This window comes from Taudactylus pleione, unplaced genomic scaffold (genome assembly GCF_031769625.1).
Source record: "Taudactylus pleione unplaced genomic scaffold, aTauple2 ptg000004l, whole genome shotgun sequence".
NCBI lineage: Eukaryota > Metazoa > Chordata > Amphibia > Anura > Myobatrachidae > Taudactylus > Taudactylus pleione.
Genome location: NW_028284407.1, coordinates 874,679 through 896,173, shown reverse-complemented (window position 1 = coordinate 896,173; position 21,495 = coordinate 874,679). Strand labels below are relative to the sequence as shown.

The 21,495-nt window shown below is 47.8% G+C and overlaps 1 protein-coding gene across 1 annotated transcript in view; it reads right to left on the bottom strand.

Annotated features, from left to right (window-relative positions):
• The window catches only part of MYO3B (myosin IIIB), a 420,510-nt gene extending 399,279 nt beyond the window's left edge, over positions 1-21,231 (bottom strand). Inside the window, exons 1-3 of the mRNA XM_088474539.1 lie at positions 21,213-21,231; positions 17,498-17,648; positions 212-277 (exon numbers count right to left, since the gene is read on the bottom strand). Of these exons, the coding sequence (XP_088330665.1) occupies positions 212-277; positions 17,498-17,648; positions 21,213-21,231 (236 nt within the window). The remainder of the gene's footprint in view (positions 1-211; positions 278-17,497; positions 17,649-21,212) is intronic.
• Between the last annotated feature and the right edge of the window lie 264 nt (positions 21,232-21,495).

Here is a 21,495-nt window from a genome sequence, read left to right as displayed (position 1 = left end):
TGTGACCTGTTAAGCACAGGTATAGCTAGTGTTTGTCCTTAGAAGCCTCCACATTGCCCGGAAAAACCTGATCAGTGCTCCTCCAGATTGCCAATTTTACAAAGAAATAACACATTTGGCTCCCAATGGCTGGAGAGAAGTCTGGGTTGTTTGGCTAGAGCTGCACTATAAATGGACAATCAAATGACAAATTAAATATATGGACACTTACTGTGCAATAAAGTGGCTGAATCCTCTGCACCATTTTTCAGGATGAAGCAAGGTCGGCGGTGGATTTCTGAAAAGAAAGGCAAATGATCGATAACCAATAACCTCCAAAAATGTCCAGAACACAATAAAGACAAGTAAATACACAGGGCCCAATTAAGGGCCACATGAGCCCAGGGCTGAAAATGATCCAGGGTCTATTGAGAGATTGAAGCAGAGGAGGTGTGGCCAGTGCTGTTGTGGGTGTGACCAGTGCCATGTGGGTGTGTACATCCCTTTCACTATCAGCCCCATGTGAAAGGGATGTACACGCCGACATGGCACTGACCATACCCACAATTGCATAAAAAATTGCATAATTTTGTGAGGAAACTACAAAATAAAATGTTGATACTTAAGATTTATGGGAAAATGTGTGGCCAGCTGGGCGGCTGGTCATCATCATGCTATGACAATGGGCCTATTTTTTACGTGGAGGCCTGGAGCTGTAGTCCTATCTGCCCCATTGTTAATCTGTCCCTGGATGTAAACCAGGCGCATATGTTACTGTTGCTGGCAGCAATCATCATAGGATGGATAATAACTACATATTCTCTGTTTCAGATTCAATCTTTTAGAATGTAAGCTCTTACGAGCAGGGCCCTCTATCCTCTTGTGCTTCTCCCTTCTTTAGTTTCATCTACTTCTTACTCACCACTAGGGCACCCAACACTTGGTTTCTAATGCTCTGTTGCTTATCTGGGTGTTATGGTCGCTAATGTAGCAATATATATTATCCATGTCCTGGTCCTGTATTGTATTGTTCTGTAAGTCGCTTATCTACAACTTGTTTATGTACTTTGTAAGGCGCTGCAGAACATTTGTGGCGCCATATAAATAAATAAGAATAATAATAATCTATCTCCTTTGGGCTAAAAGGCTTTAAAAATGAAAGGATGCTACTCAAAGATGTTGTGTAAACTCCTAGGGGTAAATTTACTAAAGTGAGTTTTAGAAGAGATATTGCCCATAGCAACCAATCAGATTCTACTTAACATTTAACTAGCACCTTCTAGAAGATAATAGCTAGAATCTGATTGGTTGCTATTGGGCAACATCTCTTCTAAAACTCACTTCTAAAAACTCTCACTGTAGTAAATTTAACCCCTATAGTACTAAAGGCAAAAAGAAAGGATAGGTGCCCAGCACATTACTATTCTTAATAAAAAGATCAAAATATTAGTCACATCACAGTAGAGAATATATTGCAGAAACTTGTCATCCATTCTAATATACCTAAAAATGTATTTACTTACAAAGAAATTAATTAAAAACGATAATATAAATCAAGAATAGCCACAAATGTATATATATGCATTCAATGACACTAGTGTAATATATAACCATATATAACAATCCATAAAAACAACACAGATATAAAATGATAGTATATGTTCGATATAAGAAGTAATACCAGAAAGGATAGAACCACAATATACATTAGTTCATTAGTTCTTAGGGTGGACCAGTTTACGGAACAATTAACTATGCAAAGTAAAACACCAGTATGTGTCTTACCACTCCTGGATTTCAAATGGTATCATTACAGTAGACATCATATAAAAGGATCTCTGTTCTTTTTGATCCTTATGCATAGCTACTAGTTAGATACCCAAAGAATAAACCCAATATTGGTGAATTATGATTCTTATTGAGTACTTGTTTCGGTCTGGCCGTGATAAAGCTTAGCTGACACTGAGACTCAGATTTACACAAATATCAGTGTTTAGGACATACCATGCCAAAGTGTCCCAATTTTAATTAGATTATTATAACCAGTAGACATAATATAGTTGACAAAAGAGTTTTAGGTTGTCCATTTGAGGACATGACCACATTAAAGGTCCCATTTAACAATGTATAACCTCTTTAGCACTCGCTAAAGGGGTCATGTCATCCTTTCTGTATTTAACACACAGCGGTATTTTAAGATTATCGCCATTTGTCACTGCATTGCTCTCTGTTCAAACCCAGATCTAAATTGCAATGTATAAACAAAGCTTCCCAGCATTTGTGGGCTACATGCAAAAGCAGCCAGTATTTACCCTGCATGCAAAATTAATAAATGTATTTGCTCCATTTGCATTGAAACATGGTATTTTCCATGTATAAAGTTACTTTTTTTTTCCCTTTACTCCATTTGCTTTACTGCATTAATATTCATTTACACATAGAACGTAATTGAAGAAGACCATGTGCTCTGTATAACTAAGGTATATTTGTGGGGGTATGGTCAGTAGCCAGCGCTGGGATCGAGTGTCCGATCCCAGCGCCAGAAGTGCAGAGGCAGACAAGGGGGATGTCATCGGTGGCCGATGCTGGGACAGTGTTTGTCCCCAGCGCCGGTCTAAATGCAGCGGCGGGCGAGGGTTGGCCCTGGGCGCGCCCAGTGGCCTTGAAGCCGCGAGCCAATCACGTTGTTAGTTGTCAGGCTCCAACTAAAGCAACGGTTTTGTCAGCTAGAAGAGGAGCTGGCCAGCTCTAATAGGCAGTGTTAATAGGGCGGCATGTATATCTGTTCTTACTATGTATATGGATTGTTGTGCCGTGCAGAGTAGATTGACATAGCCCTGTTACCACTTGTTGCATTTTGTAGATTGTGTTACACCACATACATAGTTTGTTAGGCCGGTGAGTTAGGGCCATTATTATATGTAGATAGGTGTATTAGTGTGACACACTGTTAGAGCAGGATAGGGCCCTGTACGGCGTTATTGTTGTCTCCCTACAGGGACCTGTGAGGGATCGAGCTGGACAAAGTTTCAAGAGTGCCACTGGTGAGAACCTCTGTGTCTGTTTTTCTTTCTGTCTATCTTCCTTCAGGGTGTACAGTGGACCTTGCACTCCAGTGCAAGGTCAAGTTTCCTCCTGGTGCGAGAGAGAGTACTAATAGGTGAAACTCAGGATCTGAGACCAAAAGTGCCAGTGATGATCTTCACTTAAAACTCAAATCCCTGTTGTGTGTGGTCCTCAGTCCGGTAGGGTGTGTCAGTCTGTGTTAAGGAAGGACGGTTCTCACATCATCTCCTTCCTCCTAGGCGTAGGTCATCGTATCCTTGTCCAGTTTGGCATACCAGGACCGTCTGTTAACCGCACGGCCTGAAGGCAGCTTCAGACTGGCCCAGCGGGGAGCCGGGAAATCCCCGGTGGGCCCCGCTGATTCTAGACACACCCACTATTAAAGGAGGTCGGGGCTTAGCCTAGGTCCTCTCCGCCGCCATTTACCATAACCTTACTATAGCCGGCTGCAGTTGCTACTGCAAGCGGCAGGTTCTGTCTGACTCATTGTGGTCAGTCACCGAGGTGGAAGGGACTACGTTTCCAACAAACCCCTGCGGAACTTCCCCTTGATGGATCATGGATGATACAAAGGTTGCTGGGTGTTGTCGTCAGCAGGAGCAGGGAGTGACCAGCGGCATACAACAAACTCGGCAAGCAACAAGCATAGGCAGGTGCACTCCTCTCTCTCAGTGTATACAGCAGGCTCCTCCCATCTGGCCTCCTCCATCCCCTGCACTCAGAGACCCGACAGAGCTGCTGCCAGAGTCAGACTACAGTAATTCAAGTAAGTGTGATCTCCTCATTAAGCTGCCGGACCATTGCTAACTTCTTTACTGGTGTGTGTTTGCTGAGACTGCATGGGGTGTGTGTGCTGAGACTGCATGGGGTGTGTGTGCTGAGACTGCATGGGGTGTGTGTGCTGAGACTGCATGGGGTGTGTGTGCTGAGACTGCATGGGGTGTGTGTGCTGAGACTGAATGGGGTGTGTGTGCTGAGACTGCATGGGGTGTGTGTGCTGAGACTGCATGGGGTGTGTGTGCTGAGACTGCATGTGTGGTTATGTGTGTGTGCTGAGACTGCATGGGGTGTGTGTGCTAACTGCATGTGTGTTTGTGTGTGTGCTGAGATTGCATGGGGTGTGTGTGGTGAGACTGCATGTGTGTGCTGAGACTGCATGGGGTGTGTGTGCTGAGACTGCATGTGTGGTTATGTGTGTGTGCTGACACTGCAGGTGTGTTTGTGTGTGTGCTGAGACTGCATGTGTGTTTGTGTGTGTGCTGACACTGCATGGGGTGTGTGTTCTGAGACTGCATGTGTGGTTATGTGTGTGTGCTGAGACTGCATGGGGTGTGTTTGCTGAGACTGCATGGGGTGTGTGTGCTGAGACTGAATGGGGTGTGTGTGCTGAGACTGCATGGGGTGTGTGTGCTGAGACTGCATGTGTGGTTATGTGTGTGTGCTGAGACTGCATGTGTGGTTATGTGTGTGTGCTGAGACTGCATGGGGTGTGTGTGCTGAGACTGCATGGGGTGTGTTTGCTGAGACTGCATGGGGTGTGTTTGCTGAGACTGCATGGGGTGTGTGTGCTGAGACTGAATGGGGTGTGTGTGCTGAGACTGCATGGGGTGTGTGTGCTGAGACTGCATGTGTGGTTATGTGTGTGTGCTGAGACTGCATGTGTGGTTATGTGTGTGTGCTGAGACTGCATGTGTGTTTATGTGTGTGTGCTGAGACTGCATGTGTGTTTATGTGTGTGTGCTGAGACTGCATGTGTGTTTATGTGTGTGTGCTGAGACTGCATGTGTGTTTGTGTGTTTGCTGAGACTGCATGGGGTGTGTGTGCTGAGACTGCATGGGGTGTGTGTGCTGAGACTGCATGGGGTGTGTGTGCTGAGACTGCATGGGGTGTGTGTGCTGAGACTGCATGGGGTGTGTGTGCTGAGACTGAATGGGGTGTGTGTGCTGAGACTGCATGGGGTGTGTGTGCTGAGACTGCATGGGGTGTGTGTGCTGAGACTGCATGTGTGGTTATGTGTGTGTGCTGAGACTGCATGGGGTGTGTGTGCTAACTGCATGTGTGTTTGTGTGTGTGCTGAGATTGCATGGGGTGTGTGTGGTGAGACTGCATGTGTGTGCTGAGACTGCATGGGGTGTGTGTGCTGAGACTGCATGTGTGGTTATGTGTGTGTGCTGACACTGCAGGTGTGTTTGTGTGTGTGCTGAGACTGCATGTGTGTTTGTGTGTGTGCTGACACTGCATGGGGTGTGTGTTCTGAGACTGCATGTGTGGTTATGTGTGTGTGCTGAGACTGCATGGGGTGTGTTTGCTGAGACTGCATGGGGTGTGTGTGCTGAGACTGAATGGGGTGTGTGTGCTGAGACTGCATGGGGTGTGTGTGCTGAGACTGCATGTGTGGTTATGTGTGTGTGCTGAGACTGCATGTGTGGTTATGTGTGTGTGCTGAGACTGCATGGGGTGTGTGTGCTGAGACTGCATGGGGTGTGTTTGCTGAGACTGCATGGGGTGTGTTTGCTGAGACTGCATGGGGTGTGTGTGCTGAGACTGAATGGGGTGTGTGTGCTGAGACTGCATGGGGTGTGTGTGCTGAGACTGCATGTGTGGTTATGTGTGTGTGCTGAGACTGCATGTGTGGTTATGTGTGTGTGCTGAGACTGCATGTGTGTTTATGTGTGTGTGCTGAGACTGCATGTGTGTTTATGTGTGTGTGCTGAGACTGCATGTGTGTTTATGTGTGTGTGCTGAGACTGCATGTGTGTTTGTGTGTGTGCTGAGACTGCATGGGGTGTGTGTGCTGAGACTGCATGGGGTGTGTGTGCTGAGACTGCATGGGGTGTGTGTGCTGAGACTGAATGGGGTGTGTTTGCTGAGACTGCATGTGTGTGTGTGCTGAGACTGCATGGGGTGTGTGTGCTGAGACTGCATGGGGTGTGTGTGCTGAGACTGCATGTGTGTTTGTGTGTGTGCTGAGACTGCATGGGGTGTGTGTGGTGAGACTGCATGTGTGTGCTGAGACTGCATGGGGTGTGTGTGCTGAGACTGCATGTGTGTGTTTGCTGAGACTGCATGTGTGTGTTTGCTGAGACTGCATGGGGTGTGTGTGCTAACTGCATGTGTGTTTGTGTGTGTGCTGAGACTGAATGGGGTGTGTGTGCTGAGACTGAATGGGGTGTGTGTGCTGAGACTGCATGTGTGTGTGTGCTGAGACTGCATGTGTGTGTGTGCTGAGACTGCATGTGTGTGTGTGCTGAGACTGCATGGGGTGTGTGTGCTGAGACTGCATGTGTGTTTGTGTGTGTGCTGAGACTGCATGGGGTGTGTGTGGTGAGACTGCATGTGTGTGCTGAGACTGAATGGGGTGTGTTTGCTGAGACTGCATGTGTGTGTTTGCTGAGACTGCATGTGTGTGTGTTCTGAGACTGCATGTGTGGTTATGTGTGTGCTGAGACTGCATGGGGTGTGTGTTCTGAGACTGCATGTGTGGTTATGTGTGTGTGCTGAGACTGCATGTGTGTTTGTGTGTGTGCTGAGACTGCATGGGGTGTGTGTGCTGAGACTGCATGTGTGTTTATGTGTGTTTGCTGAGACTGCATGGGGTGTGTGTGCTAACTGCATGTGTGTTTGCTGAGACTGCATGGGGTGTGTGTGCTAACTGCATGTGTGTTTGTGTGTATGCTGAGACTGCATGGGGTGTGTGTGGTGAGACTGCATGTGTGTGCTGAGACTGCATGTGTGGTTATGTGTGTGCTGAGACTGCATGGGGTGTGTGTTCTGAGACTGCATGTGTGGTTATGTGTGTGCTGAGACTGCATGGGGTGTGTGTGCTGAGACTGCATGGGGTGTGTTTGTGTGTGTGCTGAGACTGCATGTGTGTTTATGTGTGTGTGCTGAGACTGCATGGGGTGTGTGTGCTGAGACTGCATGTGTGGTTATGTGTGTGTGCTGAGACTGCATGGGGTGTGTGTGCTGAGACTGCATGTGTGGTTATGTGTGTGTGCTGAGACTGCATGGGGTGTGTGTGCTAACTGCATGTGTGTTTGTGTGTATGCTGAGACTGCATGGGGTGTGTGTGGTGAGACTGCATGTGTGTGCTGAGACTGCATGTGTGGTTATGTGTGTGTGCTGAGACTGCATGGGGTGTGTGTTCTGAGACTGCATGTGTGGTTATGTGTGTGCTGAGACTGCATGGGGTGTGTGTGCTGAGACTGCATGGGGTGTGTTTGTGTGTGTGCTGAGACTGCATGTGTGTTTATGTGTGTGTGCTGAGACTGCATGGGGTGTGTGTGCTGAGACTGCATGTGTGGTTATGTGTGTGTGCTGAGACTGCATGTGTGGTTATGTGTGTGTGCTGAGACTGCATGGGGTGTGTGTGCTGAGACTGCATGGGGTGTGTTTGCTGAGACTGCATGGGGTGTGTTTGCTGAGACTGCATGGGGTGTGTGTGCTGAGACTGAATGGGGTGTGTGTGCTGAGACTGCATGGGGTGTGTGTGCTGAGACTGCATGTGTGGTTATGTGTGTGTGCTGAGACTGCATGTGTGGTTATGTGTGTGTGCTGAGACTGCATGTGTGTTTATGTGTGTGTGCTGAGACTGCATGTGTGTTTATGTGTGTGTGCTGAGACTGCATGTGTGTTTATGTGTGTGTGCTGAGACTGCATGTGTGTTTGTGTGTGTGCTGAGACTGCATGGGGTGTGTGTGCTGAGACTGAATGGGGTGTGTTTGCTGAGACTGCATGTGTGTGTGTGCTGAGACTGCATGGGGTGTGTGTGCTGAGACTGCATGGGGTGTGTGTGCTGAGACTGCATGTGTGTTTGTGTGTGTGCTGAGACTGCATGGGGTGTGTGTGGTGAGACTGCATGTGTGTGCTGAGACTGCATGGGGTGTGTGTGCTGAGACTGCATGTGTGTGTTTGCTGAGACTGCATGGGGTGTGTGTGCTGAGACTGCATGGGGTGTGTGTGCTGAGACTGCATGTGTGGTTATGTGTGTGTGCTGAGACTGCATGGGGTGTGTGTGGTGAGACTGCATGTGTGTGCTGAGACTGCATGTGTGGTTATGTGTGTGTGCTGAGACTGCATGGGGTGTGTGTTCTGAGACTGCATGTGTGGTTATGTGTGTGCTGAGACTGCATGGGGTGTGTGTGCTGAGACTGCATGGGGTGTGTTTGTGTGTGTGCTGAGACTGCATGTGTGTTTATGTGTGTGTGCTGAGACTGCATGGGGTGTGTGTGCTGAGACTGCATGTGTGGTTATGTGTGTGTGCTGAGACTGCATGGGGTGTGTGTGCTGAGACTGCATGTGTGTGCTGAGACTGCATGTGTGGTTATGTGTGTGTGCTGAGACTGCATGGGGTGTGTGTTCTGAGACTGCATGTGTGGTTATGTGTGTGCTGAGACTGCATGGGGTGTGTGTGCTGAGACTGCATGGGGTGTGTTTGTGTGTGTGCTGAGACTGCATGTGTGTTTATGTGTGTGTGCTGAGACTGCATGGGGTGTGTGTGCTGAGACTGCATGGGGTGTGTGTGCTGAGACTGCATGTGTGGTTATGTGTGTGTGCTGAGACTGCATGGGGTGTGTGTGCTGAGACTGCATGTGTGGTTATGTGTGTGTGCTGAGACTGCATGGGGTGTGTGTGCTAACTTCTTTACTGGTGTGTGTATGCTGAGACTGCATGGGGTGTGTGTGCTAACTGCATGTGTGTTTGTGTGTATGCTGAGACTACATGGGGTGTGTGTGCTGAGACTGCATGTGTGTTTATGTGTGTGTGCTGAGACTGCATGTGTGTTTATGTGTGTGTGCTGAGACTGCATGTGTGTTTATGTGTGTTTGCTGAGACTGCATGGGGTGTGTGTGCTAACTGCATGTGTGTTTGTGTGTATGCTGAGACTGCATGGGGTGTGTGTGCTGAGACTGCATGTGTGTGCTGAGACTGCATGTGTGGTTATGTGTGTGTGCTGAGACTGCATGGGGTGTGTGTTCTGAGACTGCATGTGTGGTTATGTGTGTGCTGAGACTGCATGGGGTGTGTGTGCTGAGACTGCATGGGGTGTGTGTTCTGAGACTGCATGTGTGTTTGTGTGTGTGCTGAGACTGCATGGGGTGTGTGTGCTGAGACTGCATGCGTGTATGTGTGCTGCGACTGCATGGGGTGTGTGTGCTGAGACTGCATGTGTGTTTGTGTGTGTGCTGAGACTGCATGGGGTGTGTGTGCTGAGACTGCATGTGTGTTTGTGTGTGTGCTGAGACTGCATGGGGTGTGTGTGGTGAGACTGCATGTGTGTGCTGAGACTGCATGGGGTGTGTGTGCTGAGACTGCATGTGTGTGTTTGCTGAGACTGCATGGGGTGTGTGTGCTAACTGCATGTGTGTTTGTGTGTGTGCTGAGACTGAATGGGGTGTGTGTGCTGAGACTGAATGGGGTGTGTGTGCTGAGACTGCATGTGTGTGTGTGCTGAGACTGCATGTGTGTGTGTGCTGAGACTGCATGTGTGTGTGTGCTGAGACTGCATGGGGTGTGTGTGCTGAGACTGCATGTGTGTTTGTGTGTGTGCTGAGACTGCATGGGGTGTGTGTGGTGAGACTGCATGTGTGTGCTGAGACTGAATGGGGTGTGTTTGCTGAGACTGCATGTGTGTGTTTGCTGAGACTGCATGTGTGTGTGTTCTGAGACTGCATGTGTGGTTATGTGTGTGCTGAGACTGCATGGGGTGTGTGTTCTGAGACTGCATGTGTGGTTATGTGTGTGTGCTGAGACTGCATGTGTGTTTGTGTGTGTGCTGAGACTGCATGGGGTGTGTGTGCTGAGACTGCATGTGTGTTTATGTGTGTTTGCTGAGACTGCATGGGGTGTGTGTGCTAACTGCATGTGTGTTTGCTGAGACTGCATGGGGTGTGTGTGCTAACTGCATGTGTGTTTGTGTGTATGCTGAGACTGCATGGGGTGTGTGTGGTGAGACTGCATGTGTGTGCTGAGACTGCATGTGTGGTTATGTGTGTGTGCTGAGACTGCATGGGGTGTGTGTTCTGAGACTGCATGTGTGGTTATGTGTGTGCTGAGACTGCATGGGGTGTGTGTGCTGAGACTGCATGGGGTGTGTTTGTGTGTGTGCTGAGACTGCATGTGTGTTTATGTGTGTGTGCTGAGACTGCATGGGGTGTGTGTGCTGAGACTGCATGTGTGGTTATGTGTGTGTGCTGAGACTGCATGGGGTGTGTGTGCTGAGACTGCATGTGTGGTTATGTGTGTGTGCTGAGACTGCATGGGGTGTGTGTGCTAACTGCATGTGTGTTTGTGTGTATGCTGAGACTGCATGGGGTGTGTGTGGTGAGACTGCATGTGTGTGCTGAGACTGCATGTGTGGTTATGTGTGTGTGCTGAGACTGCATGGGGTGTGTGTTCTGAGACTGCATGTGTGGTTATGTGTGTGCTGAGACTGCATGGGGTGTGTGTGCTGAGACTGCATGGGGTGTGTTTGTGTGTGTGCTGAGACTGCATGTGTGTTTATGTGTGTGTGCTGAGACTGCATGGGGTGTGTGTGCTGAGACTGCATGTGTGGTTATGTGTGTGTGCTGAGACTGCATGTGTGGTTATGTGTGTGTGCTGAGACTGCATGGGGTGTGTGTGCTGAGACTGCATGGGGTGTGTGTGCTGAGACTGCATGGGGTGTGTTTGCTGAGACTGCATGGGGTGTGTGTGCTGAGACTGAATGGGGTGTGTGTGCTGAGACTGCATGGGGTGTGTGTGCTGAGACTGCATGTGTGGTTATGTGTGTGTGCTGAGACTGCATGTGTGGTTATGTGTGTGTGCTGAGACTGCATGTGTGTTTATGTGTGTGTGCTGAGACTGCATGTGTGTTTATGTGTGTGTGCTGAGACTGCATGTGTGTTTATGTGTGTGTGCTGAGACTGCATGTGTGTTTGTGTGTGTGCTGAGACTGCATGGGGTGTGTGTGCTGAGACTGAATGGGGTGTGTTTGCTGAGACTGCATGTGTGTGTGTGCTGAGACTGCATGGGGTGTGTGTGCTGAGACTGCATGGGGTGTGTGTGCTGAGACTGCATGTGTGTTTGTGTGTGTGCTGAGACTGCATGGGGTGTGTGTGGTGAGACTGCATGTGTGTGCTGAGACTGCATGGGGTGTGTGTGCTGAGACTGCATGTGTGTGTTTGCTGAGACTGCATGGGGTGTGTGTGCTGAGACTGCATGGGGTGTGTGTGCTGAGACTGCATGTGTGGTTATGTGTGTGTGCTGAGACTGCATGGGGTGTGTGTGGTGAGACTGCATGTGTGTGCTGAGACTGCATGTGTGGTTATGTGTGTGTGCTGAGACTGCATGGGGTGTGTGTTCTGAGACTGCATGTGTGGTTATGTGTGTGCTGAGACTGCATGGGGTGTGTGTGCTGAGACTGCATGGGGTGTGTTTGTGTGTGTGCTGAGACTGCATGTGTGTTTATGTGTGTGTGCTGAGACTGCATGGGGTGTGTGTGCTGAGACTGCATGTGTGGTTATGTGTGTGTGCTGAGACTGCATGGGGTGTGTGTGCTGAGACTGCATGTGTGTGCTGAGACTGCATGTGTGGTTATGTGTGTGTGCTGAGACTGCATGGGGTGTGTGTTCTGAGACTGCATGTGTGGTTATGTGTGTGCTGAGACTGCATGGGGTGTGTGTGCTGAGACTGCATGGGGTGTGTTTGTGTGTGTGCTGAGACTGCATGTGTGTTTATGTGTGTGTGCTGAGACTGCATGGGGTGTGTGTGCTGAGACTGCATGGGGTGTGTGTGCTGAGACTGCATGTGTGGTTATGTGTGTGTGCTGAGACTGCATGGGGTGTGTGTGCTGAGACTGCATGTGTGGTTATGTGTGTGTGCTGAGACTGCATGGGGTGTGTGTGCTAACTTCTTTACTGGTGTGTGTATGCTGAGACTGCATGGGGTGTGTGTGCTAACTGCATGTGTGTTTGTGTGTATGCTGAGACTACATGGGGTGTGTGTGCTGAGACTGCATGTGTGTTTATGTGTGTGTGCTGAGACTGCATGTGTGTTTATGTGTGTGTGCTGAGACTGCATGTGTGTTTATGTGTGTTTGCTGAGACTGCATGGGGTGTGTGTGCTAACTGCATGTGTGTTTGTGTGTATGCTGAGACTGCATGGGGTGTGTGTGCTGAGACTGCATGTGTGGTTATGTGTGTGTGCTGAGACTGCATGGGGTGTGTGTTCTGAGACTGCATGTGTGGTTATGTGTGTGCTGAGACTGCATGGGGTGTGTGTGCTGAGACTGCATGTGTGTTTGTGTGTGTGCTGAGACTGCATGGGGTGTGTGTGCTGAGACTGCATGCGTGTATGTGTGCTGCGACTGCATGGGGTGTGTGTGCTGAGACTGCATGTGAGTTCATGTGTGTGTGCTGAGACTGCATGGGGTGTGTGTGCTAACTGCATGTGTGTTTGTGTGTATGCTGAGACTGCATGGGGTGTGTGTGGTGAGACTGCATGTGTGTGCTGAGACTGCATGTGTGGTTATGTGTGTGTGCTGAGACTGCATGGGGTGTGTGTTCTGAGACTGCATGTGTGGTTATGTGTGTGCTGAGACTGCATGGGGTGTGTGTGCTGAGACTGCATGGGGTGTGTGTGCTGAGACTGCATGCGTGTATGTGTGCTGCGACTGCATGGGGTGTGTGTGCTGAGACTGCATGTGAGTTCATGTGTGTGTGCTGAGACTGCATGGGGTGTGTGTGCTAACTGCATGTGTGTTTGTGTGTATGCTGAGACTGCATGGGGTGTGTGTGGTGAGACTGCATGTGTGTGCTGAGACTGCATGTGTGGTTATGTGTGTGTGCTGAGACTGCATGGGGTGTGTGTTCTGAGACTGCATGTGTGGTTATGTGTGTGCTGAGACTGCATGGGGTGTGTGTGCTGAGACTGCATGGGGTGTGTGTGCTGAGACTGCATGTGTGGTTATGTGTGTGTGCTGAGACTGCATGGGGTGTGTGTGCTGAGACTGCATGTGTGTTTATGTGTGTGTGCTGAGACTGCATGGGGTGTGTGTGCTGAGACTGCATGTGTGTTTATGTGTGTGTGCTGAGACTGCATGGGGTGTGTGTGCTAACTGCATGTGTGTTTGTGTGTATGCTGAGACTGCATGGGGTGTGTGTGCTGAGACTGCATGTGAGTTCATGTGTGTGTGCTGCGACTGCATGGGGTGTGTGTGCTGAGACTGCATGTGAGTTCATGTGTGTGTGCTGAGACTGCATGGGGTGTGTGTGCTGAGACTGCATGTGTGTTTGTGTGTGTGCCAGGAGACTGCGTGGGGTGTGCATGTGTGCCGGGAGACTACGTGGGGTGTGCATGTGTGCCGGGACTTTGGGTGTGCTGGGACTCTGTGGGTATACATAAGTGCAGGGACTCTGCGGGTGTGCATGTGTGTTGGATCTCTGTCAGTGTGCATGAGTGCTTGGGACTCTGTGTGCGCAGATGTGTGCTGAGGTTACATGTGTGTGCGCCTTAACAGCACTCAGTCATTAAGACTATGCCGTCCTGCTGGAGCAGTTATTTCATGCACATGGCAACCCTGGAATATCACAAATTGGAAAAGTAAAATAAAATGTCCAATCTACCTGCATTTAAAGAAATATGTATTTTGTAACAAATTACACTTTCTACTGGTTTACTGTATTTAAAGAGGAAAAGTGGCACCGTTCACATCCCTTATATAATGATTCTCAGACTAGAATAGGGTGGTAGTGTGTTGTGTTTACTTGTGCAGTGTGCTCGTGCAAGTGTGGGCATGGGCTTACCTGTGCCCTGTCTATATGGGCATGTGGATACCTTTGCAGGCATGTAGTTATTTGTTTGTACACTTGTCTTTGAGCAGTTGACTAATTTCTGCACACCCACCCAGAACCAGCAATGATGTCCCGCTCCACTAAGGTGTGAGGTCTGTGGAGGAAGACAATAAGGAGGAGGGTCCAGATAGCCACAGCTGCACCCAGCAGAGTGAATGGCATAGAAAACGCCTTAAATTAAGCCAAGGCTAGTAGTTTGGTATACAATCGGGAAGCCGACTGCTTTATCCCGCCGTGGGATAAATGACCGGCATCTATATCTAGACGCCTGTCACTTCCCCGACGCCGGGAGACCGGCGCCCGGCATACTGAGCGGGGGGGGGGAGGGTTAGGTTTAGGGCACCCAGGGGGGACTTAGGGTTAGGCACCCCCCGGGAGGGTTAGGGTCAGGCTAGGGGGAGGGAGGGTTAGGGAGGGTTAGGGTTAGGCACCCCCATGGGGGACTTAGGTTTAGGCAGCGGGGAAGGGGGGATTAGGGTTAGGCACTTGGGGGGGAGGTTAGGGTTAGGCACCCGTAAGGGGGGTTTAGGGGGGGTTAGGTTAGATTAATTTATGCTTACCTTAGCGACAATCGGGATTTCCAGCGCTGTCGGGCTTCCGCTGCCGGGCTCTGCTGTTTTGTCGGGCTGCCACGATTCGAACTTCCAGCCATACTGCAGCCGCGATATCATACCGATTCCAGTAGTTTTTGGGGAATCAGCACAGGGTGAAATGCTTCAGTTTAATATACCTGGTTGCTAAGAAAAAATCCAAGTCCTGCTGCATGGGCACTACCCTGCCGGGAAAAGGGTCCGTGATTGCCCCCCAACACACCTCCCCCTGGATCCTTTACTGTTCCTACTATCCCTGATCCTATTCCTGGTTGCCAGTAATCTGGCCACAACTACTCAATTCCCTCTCCCCCATTGTTGTACACATTCTGTAATGTTCAATCTGTGCAACAACCTGGCCTCCATTCATATTTTTTTCATCTTTAGTTTCCTAAAGTTATCTCTGCCCACACCCCTCCAGTTGATGACCACGCCTATGTAATGGCTGGTCACGCCCCTTCAGTGGGCCCCTTCTGTTGCATTTCCCTGGTGGGCTCTTCATGCCCCAGTCCGACACTGCCTGAAGGTGAGAGGGTGTGACGCAAAGTTAGCCACAGGAGTACACCTGCACGGCAGCAGGCACCGCACCGCACCCCTCCTACATATTTATATGTTTACATTAACATTTTCTGATGCCTTCCCTGCTGTTATTAAATACCATATGATACAGTGACATATGCAGTAAGTGATATGTTAGCAAAAACATATTTAAAGTACAAATTGGCTGAGATACATGATACTTGCTGTAAATGAGCAATTTCTTTGTTTGAATTGTACTTGCGCTTGGCAGTGTGTAGCAGATTTGGCCACCTGCCCATGCCCCAAGCAAACATCTGTGAAACAGATGAGAAAATTTAGGTTCAGTAGAGCCAGCAGTTGGTGGGACAGTCAGTTATTTTCTTATACTTAACTGTTAGATCGCCAATGCTTAGAAAGAGTTAACATATCCCTTTGGGCAGTCTATGGAAGACATGTTATGTTATTTACCCTACAAACCATCAATGCCCACATTCAGGTTTTTTTAATTTTACAGTCTTGCTTTGCATGTTATAACACCAAATGTAACTTTGAGTGGCCATTGACCCACACAAAATGTGAGTTAAGATGGATACACACTGGAGCGATGTCGGGCTGATTTGTCATTTCGTAAAGACAAATCGCCTACACCGCTCAGTGTGTATGAGCGATTGCGCATTCCCCAGTTTGCTAGCGATGGTCGCTAGGTTTGATGTGATGCATATCAAACAGCCATACTTACTGACATTCTAAATCCCCTCCTCGGGAGAAGCCCTGGAGAGGAGATTCTGTGACATGTTCGGGGGGTGGGGCCGGACTGTATACGTCATTAGGCAATTCACGGGATTTTAGCCAAGCCCCCTACTCGCAGACCCGAAAATTCCTCGTAAAATCTCCCCATCCTGCCCACTTCACTAGGAAGTGGGCGGGGTGCGGAAGATATTCCTACTCTTCTGGGGGTGCGGGGGGTTACCCGAGAAAACGGGAGCCTCCAGCAGACTTCCGGGAGAGTAGGCATGTATGAACTTCGCGATATCACTAGTAACCTGTAGTAAGTTAATGAAAGACGGAACAGTGATCGTTCCATCGTTCATTAACTTGTTCCAGTGTGTACGGGCAATCCCCGTTCAAGGGCATTCATTGTCGGAACAAATGCCCGTCGCTCAAGTGAGTACCCAGCATTAGACTTCAGGAAGCTGATAAGTGACTTACAACCTACACAAATGATGGATTTAGGATGATAAACAAAAGCACATTTAAAATAAGATATATTGTAGAGTAACAGAAGGCTGTGCGCAGTGGTGTAACTACTGTAGATATTTGAAGGCCCCATAGCAAAAGTTTGTAAGGTCCCCAATGTCCCACCAAATGGTAAAAAAATGTAAATAACACATGTAACTTTGACAAGGACGATGGGCCCCCTAAACTCTGGGCCCCATAGCAGCTGCACCCCTTGCATCTATTGTAGTTACGCCCATGGCTGTGCAACCGATTTGCAGAAGTGGGGGGGGGTGGAACTGCTCGGTCTGCTCTGGACCCCAAAATGTACAGGAAGAGCTTTGGTAAAGGGATGGGACATTGACACCGATGTTGTGCAAACATCGATAACATTAAGTTGATGCATGATATTTTGTCATAAATGGTGAGAAGTCAATATTCTCCCACCAACAATGATTTTGTAGTGATGTTTGTTCATATTCAATTTCCTCTCCTACTAGCTCCTGCTGCATTCTGACTGGCGCCTCCCTTTTGGAGAAGACAGTGGTGAGAGGTCAAATGTGTGATGTGTCGATGGCAACATTGCTGGTAACATCACTAGCGCACGCAGGGGGGTGTTCTGAGTACCCAGAACCCCCCCTGACAGACTGGAGAGCAGGCACCATCTTCTTAAGCTCCGCCCCTCATGGCAAAATGCGGCAATTTGCGGGTCAGTCTGGAGGAGAGGGGGAGGGGCCTAATGACATGGTGCCAGTCTGCCAGGTCCCATCCTCACCAGGTCTACAACCTGCAGTTGCTGCAAGGTAAGTGTGTGTGTAATGTATGTGTGACATACAGTAGGTGTGTGTATGTATATATGTATATGTGAGTATATATGTATACATACATATGTGTGTATGTATTATTTATATATATATATATATATATAATATATATATATATATACTATATATATACACACACACACAGTACGTGTGTGTGTGTGTGTGTGTGTAAAACCCCCTCTAAAAATCCTGCGTTTGCCCCTGAACATCAATGTTAAGGTATCGATGTCCTGTTCCTGCCCTGGCAACTACCACAGCAGCAGGGGTAACAACTGTTATGGAGCCTGACAACAGCTGGTCCAGGGAAACAAAGAAACCTTGTGGGACCCTTCAAAACTTTGTTATGTGGCCCCAAAATTTCCAGTTACACCACTGTGTAGAATAGAACAAAAAATAAAATACAACAATTATTTGCTGGCGATAAAAACACAATGGCTATTTCTTTTGCTTTGTGCAGTCATATGTATTTACTGCACTGTCGTCCCTATACACACAGATATAAGTGCAGCAAGATGGGGCTTATTGCACAACGTTTGATCTATGACGGACAGCGATGACCAGACATTCATAGATCGGGGCCTTTGATCCCGACTATCCAAGAGCTCAAGCAATTCTCCATATCCTGCATATGAATACCAAGCAAGATTTTAATCCGAGGAAGAAGATATATATGAAGCCTGCGCATATTTGGAGTCACTACAGAATTACCGTAAACTACCAAAACTAGTGGTAATCAGACCTTAAGCCGTTGCTTTAATTGAAGCACCTTTTGCAAGATCTTATGTAGTATGTTTCATAGTGTATACCCAGCAATAGTGTATGCCAGTGGTTCCCAAACTTTCCTGAATCATGGCGCCCTAGAGTATCAGCATTTCTTTCATGGCACCCCTAGGCCAATTGTTTCTCATTGAGAAATTCAGAAAAACAGTTATGTGGTGGTGGGCAGCAGAGCCGTAACTAGACTTTTTGGTGCCCTGTGCCAAGAAAGAGCATTGGCGCCCCCCTCATTTTTCAAAGGGACATAATGCACCCAAAAAAGGGTCATGGCTTCATGGGGAAGGGCCAGGGAAGAGATAGGGGAGGCTAGGAGATGCTGGGGATGAAATAAGAGGAAGCTACTAGCAAGAATGATAATAAACAAAAATTTGACAGGCCCAAACAGCGCCAGCGCTGTTTGTCCACACATTTTATGATTGGCAGCCACTATCACACTGACCATAAATAATTTTATTTAGTCCTGGACCACCACCCCGTGGCACCCCTGCAAGTGCCCGGAGGCTCCCCAGGGTGCCATGGTACCCTGTTTGGGAACCGCTGATGTATGCATTTAAATAAAGTTGTGACACTTGCAATAAGTGTAGCTATTTCCATTTCTGCCATAAGCTCTTAGAGGTAAATGAGACTTCCACAGCAGACGTTTTGAAGACAAAAAGGAAACCTAATTATTGATGGGGGTGCTGTAATGTAATAGCAGGCAGTAAATGGAAGCGCAATTGTTACCTTTGCTGACATGTGCATTTCCCAAATCTGCAGATTGTCACACAAAGCATTCTAGCAGGAGAGTGCCAAACTATCGGACGCGGGCAGGCTCCTATTTATGGACACAGCCGATATATATTTTCCTTTGAAGAAATCACCCTTATTGTTTGAAAAAAATGAGTTATCAGCTTCTGAAATGAACTATTATAAAATTCTAGATCTTTGAACAATACTACATTAACAACTCATATCATATATATTTTAGAACTAGTCACATGGTAGTTTAAAGCAAATTTAATAGAATTTGTTCTAAATTCTAATAACTAATGAGCTGGAGATTTAAATGATAACATAGATATTATTTGCACCCTTCTCCCTTCCTTCTAGAACTGAACATTAGAACCAGCTGCTACTATGCAGTGGCGTATCTACAATGGGTGCAGTGTGTGCGGGGCACACGGGCCCCCCGGGTCCAGGGGGGCCCCGCACCGAACACACTGCACCCATATTATTTTAGACTTGCCTGTCCGTGGTCCCACGTCGCGTGTCTGCGCTGCTCAAAACTCCGGAAAATGGCCGACGCGGCCATTTTTCCGGTGTTCTGCGCATGCGCAGTAGACTCCAGGCACTAGAGTGTACCCGGAGTCTACTATGGCTCCAGTGGCTGGCTAGCCGCGTCAGTCGGCTGCCGGCCACCGGGGAGAGAGGAGGGGGCCCTGCACAGGGAGTGCACATGGGCCCCCTCCTCTCTTAAAACGCCCCTGCTACTATGGTTAGCTTTTATACCCTGCATAATAGCTGGGTAAACACTTTGCGACCTGTCTTATGATATATTGTTCCGACGCGGATCAGAAAGATATATTGTGTGTACGCCCATCGCGGGTGCTCGCGGGTCGCTCATCGCATTGTCCCATCTGCTCTATAGCAAAACAGATGAGATGATGCAGCATGGAGCGACACATCATTCGGCGTACACCGGTATGTACCCGATAAGTGGCAATATGTACGGCATGACAGATGCTTAGTACATCCCGCCCTATTAATCACCTTTGGGAGCATTGTGTGTTTTTGGATGCTGTCTGCTCTATTTAATGGATTTATTAATAATACACACATGTCAACAAAACATTTGACATTCAGTTCACATAATGGACTTTATTCAGAGTCGGTCGTTACAGCCGCACGGTCGTATGGAAAAAGGGGCCGGATATGCAAATGAAGCGCTTGCAAGTTGTGTCGTTAAGATGTGATTGTTAGCTGGACGAGGATGCGGCCGTAAGATTAAAAATACGCCCCCTTCTCGTTGGCATTACACGTCATCTCCGGGCATATAAGGATTAATTGAGACCATCGGAGCTGGTCGTAGAGCTTCAGGTTGACCATACCCTCTCTTAAGCACTACGATCAAGTCAGTGTAAAATCCTCCCATGTCACGTGTGCCATGACGCTATTTAGTTAATTATGCACTCCCATAAAATGCCGTTTGCATAGTCAGGCACGCCTGCGTTCGGATCTCCACTCCCCCGTTCACAAGCACCTTCCCCTGTTACCACCCACAAACGCCTCATCCTGTCACTCAAACTAACGACCTGGCCAAGTTGAAGAAGAGAGCAATTTCTGATCGTAATAGCTAGTATGCGCATTGCGAATTTTACGCATGCGCAGTTTAGCGAAAATCGGTGGCGTACGAGCGTGCGGCCGCAACGACCGACTCTGCATGAGGTCCAATGTTTGAACTTATATATATACTGCAAGTGGTAGGTACTAGAGCAAAGCCAGTAATCTTACGTGTGTTTGTTTTTCTCTTGAACCTAAGCTACTGTAGCCAAATAATATATAAAAATGTTTGCAAATAACCTAATAAATCAAGTAATGAATAACAAAATTTAAAATAGGTCAACATTCTCTGGAGAGAACTCTGCTCTCAAATAGATCAAAAAGAACTGTGGTGACAAGGGGGTATTATTTACTAAAGTGATAGTTTTTAGAAGTGGAGATGTTGCCAGTAGCAACCAATCAGATTCTAATTAACATTTTACTGGCACTTTCTAGAAGATAATAGCTAGAATCTGATTGGTTGCTATGGGCAACATCTCCCCTTCTACAAACTCTCACTTTATATACCCCAAGGAGTTTTCAAGAACTAGACATGAGCCACATCCTGAGTCATGACAAATTAGAAGAGAGCAATGACTCCCAGGATGACCGATAACGTATAAAACCAGTTCCTAGTCCACCACTTTCCCTAATGTAATTATCATCCTTGTGTTTCAGGTAACGGATTATGATATCACCCAATACCGCCCCTTTCACAACTTCTGTACTGCACAATCTGGAGATTTGCTTTTATACAATCCATTTACTGCAGGTAGACAATTACATTTATATCTATTATGAGGCATGTTAGCAGGTGCAATTCGATTGAATACAATTCGTTATAGATGGGAAAGGGAAAAGCACAGCTGTCAGCTCCACAAACTGTGACAGTGAATTTGAGGCAGGAGATTCTGGATCGATTCCTGAGTTAGCTGCTAGTGACCTTGGCCAAGTCCCTTTATTTCTCAATGCATAAAATACTAGATTACAGGTTCTGAAAGAAAGAGGCTTTGTTTTATTGCAAAGTCAGAGATAGATAGATAGATAGATAGATAGATAGATAGATAGCAAGTTAATAACCTTTTAAGCGTGCACCTGCCATTTCTCTTACCTGTTCTCGTACTAATCATTATCTCCTTTGTAAATCTCTCTGGAGGGCTAACAAAAATGGCTGCCAGGCGCAGACAAACTCTCAAAGATCATATCATGTCATGTGTCAGGCAAAGTCAGAGAATGAGGATGTCACAGTACAGATAGACCTCAGAGAATTGTTTCAAAGCCTCTCTGCTTACTAAAACATGTGCCATGTTACAGTCGATGTGACGGTAGTCCTAAACCATAAAACATTAATAGCAGCCTGAAGAAAATAAACCAGAGAAAATGACAAATAGCGT